This window comes from Montipora capricornis, chromosome 7, assembly GCF_036669925.1.
Source record: "Montipora capricornis isolate CH-2021 chromosome 7, ASM3666992v2, whole genome shotgun sequence".
In the NCBI taxonomy this organism is placed as follows: Eukaryota; Metazoa; Cnidaria; class Anthozoa; order Scleractinia; family Acroporidae; genus Montipora; species Montipora capricornis.
This window is the reverse complement of record NC_090889.1, coordinates 39,830,182-39,837,681: the sequence shown is the minus strand read 5'-3', so window position 1 is coordinate 39,837,681 and position 7,500 is coordinate 39,830,182. Positions and strand designations below refer to the sequence as shown.

At 39.7% G+C, this 7,500-nt stretch overlaps 1 protein-coding gene across 2 annotated transcripts in view; it reads left to right on the top strand.

The window, feature by feature from the left end:
- The window catches only part of LOC138057178 (uncharacterized), a 21,490-nt gene that overhangs the window by 9,946 nt on the left and 4,044 nt on the right, over nucleotides 1–7,500 (top strand). Inside the window, exons 2-3 of one of the 2 annotated variants that reach the window (XM_068903243.1) lie at nucleotides 4,438–4,720; nucleotides 6,327–6,554. In XM_068903243.1, the coding sequence (XP_068759344.1) occupies nucleotides 4,538–4,720; nucleotides 6,327–6,554 (411 nt within the window). In that variant the 5' untranslated portion in view covers nucleotides 4,438–4,537. Of the gene's footprint in view, nucleotides 1–4,437; nucleotides 4,721–6,326; nucleotides 7,188–7,500 lie in introns of those variants that run through there. The other variant, XM_068903244.1, reaches the window with a different exon arrangement.

The following is a 7,500-nucleotide window of genomic DNA, read 5'->3' as shown; positions in this document are numbered from 1 at the left end:
CTGACCGTAGCCAAACAAAATTAACTTTTTGGTTAACCTAGCATGCACTTCCGCGTCACTTATCACGAAACGCCTTTTTCTGTAAAACCCTTGATCATTTGGTCGCCAAAATTGGGAACACGCAAGGTAACAACACAAAGGTTGGATTTTTGATAGCTAAGCTGACGTATGGGCCGTTGCCATGGCAATATGAATAAATATAAACAGGCCTTTAAAATCGGTTTTCCTTAATTTTACAATGAACATCCGAACGTCCGGTTGCTAAAGGTTCAAAATAGCCTCATTGAATATTGTGTCCAGTTGAAGTGAAATGATCCGCAATGGCTGATGCTTGGCAACTCTTTGTAAGTGCTTTGAAATGTTCACTTTTTCTGTCATTTATCGATGCTTCGTTTTGCCTATGTAAAAGTTATTACAGTCCCAGCAGCTAGCCTTGTGCACGACCTTTGACTTGAGAGAGCGGTTAAGCTTGTCCTCGTCGGGGAAGAAAGAGTTAATGCGGTGAATGGGTAGGGAGAACCTTTTTTTCTATATTAGCCTTTTATGTATTTTCCAGCAGACTTTAGATAGGTCTGTATATTATCAGGTTTTTCACTATTGTCATAATTAGGTTCCAGTCTTTCTCTTTAGCATTTAAATCTTATTGTATTATATCTAGTCGTCACTTCTAAGGATGTATGTTGAGGCATACGAAACTTTAAGTCATTAATCAAAGTATTTTTTACGTTGCGTTTTTTTTGTCATGTTATAACTGGAATATCTAGCTGTCAAATTTCAGTTTTTTTGATATTTCAGTTACTTGTGTTCTAAAGTGTTTTCGTGAAATTCTAACGTATGGTTCTCGAAAAATAGGCGTATTTGCCTTACTATGCATGTGCTGCATTTAAGGTGGCTTCCAGCTCTTAAATCTTGATGGGTCGTTATAACCACTCTTTATCACTTGATGCTACAATCATGATATCAAAAAACTGCCCAGTCATTGGTGAACGCGTTGCTAGCATTTTCGTAACACAATAGGTTACCATAGCAACAGTACGGCCTGCTAAAAACCCACTTAATTACAGTTTTAGGGGGCTCTAATTCATAAACGACTCGGTGAATTTTTTTATATTATCAACTTTTGATGAGCACGATAAGACGCAACTTTTGGCAAAATTTAAAAAAGTTCTGTAGGCACAGCTTAGAGCCACCTTTAAAGTTTCGAAAATTTAAGGTGGCTCTGAACCCTACCTACAGAGTTGCCAAAACGGCCTCTTATCATGCCCGTCAAATTTGATGATATAAGAAAAATTCACCAAATCGTTTTTGAATTATAGCCCCCTAAAGCTGTAATTAAGGGTGTTTTCAGCGGGTCGTATTGTCGCGTGTTACGAAAATGATAGAAACGTGTTCGCCAATGACTGGGCAGTGTTTTGATACCATGATTGTAGCATCAAGTGATAAAGAAAGGTTATAACGACCCATCATGATTTACGTGCCGGAAACTGTTTCGAGCCACCTTAACTGGGTTCTTTCGGTAAAAAAAGAAAAATCTGAGAATTCCTGGGTTCTGTGCATCGTTACCTTTTCTAACATACATTTTTATCAAAAGAGTAAAACCATAAAGACACTGTGTTCAATTATAAAAAAAAAAAGCACAGATAGCCAGGGCATTGACCAAATAAAATGATCGTGGATTGACGCCATGGTTGCTTTGTGCAATCCTTGTGCGCGCGCTGAATGGCATTAGCAAGAGCACGCAAGGAAATCCTCCGTAGGACAAAAAGATGGCGACTGGTACATTTACCAATAGTTCTTAGTGCACAAAAACCTAACAACGTTCATAAAACCGTACAGAAACGTTATAATTTCTTTAAACCTGGGTTACTCATTGTCCTTACTACAGGGATGAATATTGTAAAAAATTGGTTTTCTCAGTTCCTTATAGGCTGTGTTAGTTTCGCAAGGTATTGTGGTAAAATATACAGCCGCCATTTTTTGTCTTATGTATACAGTGGATTGAGTTCGGTCACCTTAATTCATCTCGAACGTCACGTCACGCCACGTCAAAAACATCAATTCGCACGCACACACACACACACACAAAAGATAACAATAGGGCTTCACCTGCAGTTTACTTTCATAAATGGTCCATGTTCTCCTCTTTTCTTCTCATAGATAGTTTCCTTTCCTTATATTCTCCATTTTGACAATAAAAAAACAAGAAACGAAAAATATATGACCTGGCCATGGGCAAGAGAAAATGAACTGGAATGTTACAAATATTTCGCCTTTTCTGCTTTTGTGCAAGCAAAGCTGTCCTCGAATGTGGACGGGAGGACTAACATGCACTCTTTCTCAGTTCTTCCTCACGGTTTGAACAACGTAGCTGCCGTCTATCTTTTTTTTAAAAAAATGCAAAGCTCTACTAGCTCTGCCGTTTTTTTTATTCGAGAGTCGCGACTATATTCATTTGTTTCCTTTTATAACGAGGCCATCAATGTCTTCCTTGCTTTACTTTCGACTCACACCGAGAATGGAACTGATCAATTATTAGAGGCTATTAGTATAAATCGATGGGGTTTACAAAATAAAGTCACGTGGAACTGTTTTACATAATACTGCAGTCGCATTCTGACAAGGCCAGGGCAGTGGTGCTCACAACACTGGCGATCGGTTCTGCATACGGCGCGGACGGAGGATGACAAACAGCTATGGCTTTACCAGCCACTGGCGCCATTGTTGCTAGAACCTTAAGCCCCTGCTTCATGTAACTTGCTTTCTCTACAGCTCGTTGCTCCTTTTCAGTCTCTGCAATTCTTTGTTGTAGACCATCCACCATTTCTTTTCTTGAACTCATCAGTTCCTTCTCTTCTGCGGTGGAGTAGAACTCTTGGTCGTCGCTTGATTTTTCAATTCCATCGATCTGGATATCCATCTTCTCAAGCAGCCCTCTTACCTCTTCAGCATGCCTGTCGTCCATCTCCTTTAAAGAAGCTTCCATCTTTTCTTTAGGTAGCGCTGTCATCTGTGCGCGAAGCTTCATTTTCTCTCCCTTGTGTTTAGTGATCAATTCTGACATGTTCTTTATCATTTTCATGTTTTCCTCGTTTGATTTTTGCATCTCCAGAAACCGCTCCTCTAAGGCGTGATTTTCCTTTATGAAAGCTTCACGTTCCTTTTCGGCCTGCCCCATTCGTGCCGCCATCATGTTTTGCAACTGCTCTTGCTGCACTTCCATCTCACTTTTCATTTGCTCGCGCAGTCCAGCTCTCTCTTTTTCCGATCTGGCGATCAATATTTCCATCTTTGCAAGATAGAAGGAGAAGAAAGAAAACACGGTTCGTGTCCATAATAATAATAATAATAATAATAATAATAATAATAATAATAATAATAATAATAATAATAATAATTCTTTATCTGTATTATTACATTAGCTGTTACAATAAAACAAGATAGTTTATGTTTGTAGGCATAAATACGGCTAAAATGAGCATATTGTAGTGATATTATCAGTTTGAAAGGCATTGAGAAGATTAAAACTGACAACAAAAACAATCTGAATAATCACGCGTGCGTTTAGTCAAAATGCAGTTGAATCCCGATACTTCGAACTCTCAGGGGAAATTGAAAATATTTCGAAATAGCAAGAATCCAGGAAAATGGTCTTGAGTTTTAAATATCAGATAATTAAAAAAGATCAAGTTAGAGCGAGCGGGGTCCAACAGTGCACAATACAATACATCAGACAAAGCTGGCCTTTGCCGTTTAATTAAGCAAACTGGTAGCACATAAAAAGACTCTTGTCATAAGTCTAGATCAACCCTGATAAAGACCCTAGACCGGAGTGTTTTGGCCTTTAGATTGCAACTCGTGCATTCGTCGAGAGCTACTGAAATTTAAATTGACCAATCAAAATTCAGCGAGCGGGAAAAACTGCATGTGCTATCCGACGTCACGTCGATAGGTTCGCAGTTAAAGGGCCAGAAAGCTATTTAAAAGATGAACAAACTTGACACCAAAACTTGTTTGCCGGCAAACGGCGATTCGAACGTCAGCTGTTGTGCTTTGGCTGTTGTTTGTGCTTTCTCTAACTATTTTAAGACAAATTCAGTCTGGTATTTTCAAATCACGTGTGAGAAGACGTAAAAGCTGTATTGATAATGTATTTAGTTGTGCTAACTTCACGAAAAAAGACTTTGGTTGCGTCCTTTCGACAGTGTAGCTCAACAACAATGTCATTTACGCAAAGAAATGCACCGTTTCCAGTGAAAGGGCAAATGATTGACAGGATAGCACAGTTTTGACAGCCGCGTGCACTGCGGGCGCGGGTTCCGTATGCACGGTAAGATGCATTAAAATTTTCGTAGTACCAGAGAAGGATCGCAACTTGTCAATCTGATGGCAAAGTGAACTGCGATTTTCGTTATTTTCAATCTTGTTCTTTTTAATCAGATCCATCTTTGGCGGTTTCGTGGATAACCATGACAACCCAAGATTTCTCAATTTGAACCCAAGCTACACAGCGCTGAAGAACGAGCTGATATATGTTATCATGGGAGACTGGATTCCAATAGTCTATTACGGTACGGAGCAAGGCTTTAATGGCGGCTCAGATCCTAACAACCGAGAATCGCTCTGGCCTGACATGTCCACTAAACATCCGCTTTACAGGTTTATTCAGTCTCTTGTCAAATTCAGATTGTCTCTTGACAAAGAATGGCTGCAACAGAAACAGGTCAGTCGAAGGCATGCATCGTGTCATCTTAAACGTTTTGCAAATGTTATTCCCAATTCGTTCAGCATGGTAGCATTGTACCTGGAATAAAGTTGGTGTGAATCTTTAAAGAAAAAAAAAATGAAAAATTATCGTTGCGTTCTCTTGTTTTCGATAATAGGGGGCTTAAGTACGAGACGTTACGGACTGTAAGATCTAAGCTGGCGACGTCCATGAAAACATTACTTCATAATAAACTTTGCACTATTCTGATGAAATTTATTCCATCTCATACTGCGTGGTTATTTCAAGGACGGCACCTTATTGGTCAGTTGGTATGAAAGTTGACCGTGCTGTCATGGTAACAACTAATAAAAATAACCTTCGCAGCACGGGTGCGGTCTAAAAATAGATTTCAAATAATTATCATGGGGCTCAGGCATGCGCTCTCTTTCCACATATAGATGGTTTTCAGTCACGTGATGATACGCCATGTTGGTGCACAAAACAATAGCAAATTATGGCTCATGTATTGCATTATAATAGAGTCAAATTCCCAAAAGCCTTTTTTCTGTATTGTTCTGTGCACCAACATGGCTGCTATGACGTCAGGTGAAAACCATCTATTCTCTTGGTATGTGTGGTGTCCTTATATGGCTCCAACATGATAATGGGGATGATAACCCTGCTGTGACTAGCCAACCTAAATGCTAGTAGAAAATGCAACAATCACTTGCTTGTGCCAAGCTATGACAACGTGCCATTCGCCCATTGTGCCTCCTTAAGCTCTTGGGGCCGTTTCTCGAAAGTCCCGAAACTTTACGGGCCATTTTCGGATGTCACAATTCCCTTTGTAACTCAAGAACGGAGAGCATTTAATTCGTCAAACTTCACAGTTATTTTTCTTTTTGTTATCTTGAAAACATTTTAAAAGATCGGCTTTCCAAAACAAGCGGTTGGCAATTTCACAGATGGCTTTTCGGGCCCGAAAAGTTTTCTGGACTTTCGAGAAACGGGCCCCAGGCCTGGATCCTCGATTGTCGGCCTATCACCTTGTGTACTATTGACTTGTCCGTGGTCAAGTCTTTCAAAAAACGTATATAGTTTGAGAGGGTCATCCAATCATGCTATATAATCTTTTAGTATTCATTCAAAATATTTCCCCGTTTCTGATTGGTTAAAACCACACGCATAATTCACCATAACCAGCTGCTGTTCACCAAATTTGGAAAGAAACTTCGTCATATTGAATCAATGACGTCAAAAGTGCAGCCCGCTGCAGACTATTGAACCGATGACGTCAAAATGACGTCAAAAGTGCAGCCCGCTACAAATTATTGAACCGTTGACCGAAAAAAGCTGGGGACGAGATTGTGTTATTTTTGTTGAGCAGAAAAATGGCTGCGAGTAGGTTTAGAAGTTTGAGCAAAGAAAATATTTTGAATAAATAATAAAGCAATTATTGAATTCGGCTTTCGTAGAATATGAAGAATTCTGCAGATCTCGGAGGATGTTATCTACCTCGGCCTTCGGCCTTGGTGGATAACACCCTTCTCGACCTGCAGAATTCTTCATATCCTACTCAGCCTCATTCAATAATTGCTAATTATCCTTTTATGTCTCTTAGGTTGAGATGCACGTTCAATCCGATGCCTATGCGTTTTCGAGGGGACAAATAATGATTGTGGTAACATCACGAGACGAAACTATAGACCTAACTATTGAGAAGTCACCATACAAGACCGGAGATATCTTGAGGAATGCATTGAATCCTAAGGAAACGTTTACTGTTTCCTCGGGTGGGTCTCTACCTGTCACTTTGAATTCAGGAGAACCTCTTGTGCTACAAAAGGAAGTAAGCCAGTGACGAGTTAGTGAGACAACTTTTACACTAGAGCAGAATTAATGGATTGTTAATTATACATAATCAGAAACCCATAAGGGTTGAAACGTGTAACGGCCCCTTGTGTTCTGGGAAACAAGCTTCTGAATATTCAATTTGCTAAGTACCTTATTTGGAACAACAAGAGCGAGGGGTTTCCAAATATGGTACTTAGCAGTGAAACATTCAACCGATCAGTTCGCACTGAATATTCGGAAGCTGTGAACGCGCGTTACACGTTTCAACCCTTATGGGTTTCTGACATAATATAAGACGCAAATCTCATGAAATTTCAGATCCCTCTTTTAAGCGTTTACCAATAATGAAGAAATACAATAGCAAGTTGGAGTGTCAGCTTTTGTTAATGTTGTTCATTCGTAGTTGCAAACGGATCGAAACTGACGCCGTGACATACCTGATCGGAATCATCCGATGTTTGAAAAAAATACTTTAACCCAATGATTTTAATTCCGTGATTATAATTGAACATTATTTTGAGAAAAAATGGACGTTATATTTTGTGATGTCCAGATTCCATATTAATTGTACCTATGCACATGACTAATTTATAAAATAACTTTGCGTTATGTTTGCTGGCATCGCCTGCGAGACGGAGACACTTTTTCTTTGGCCACCTTACCTTAACAGAGGGTCCCCAATAGGGTTCTTCAATCCCGCAATCCCGACCAAAATTTTCCCTGCATTCCGAAATCCCGAACGTTTTTATGGGCCAATCCCGATACCGGTCATGACGTCACAACATGATGTCCAAAACCTCGTCGTCAATAACAACTACAGTTGATTTGGATTACACCTTGTTAGTCTTTTCCACCAGCCTTCATAATCCAATTGACCTTAACTGTAGCATTCGCAATCACAGTTTTGAAACCAAAATGATGCGGTTCACTGAACAAACAAA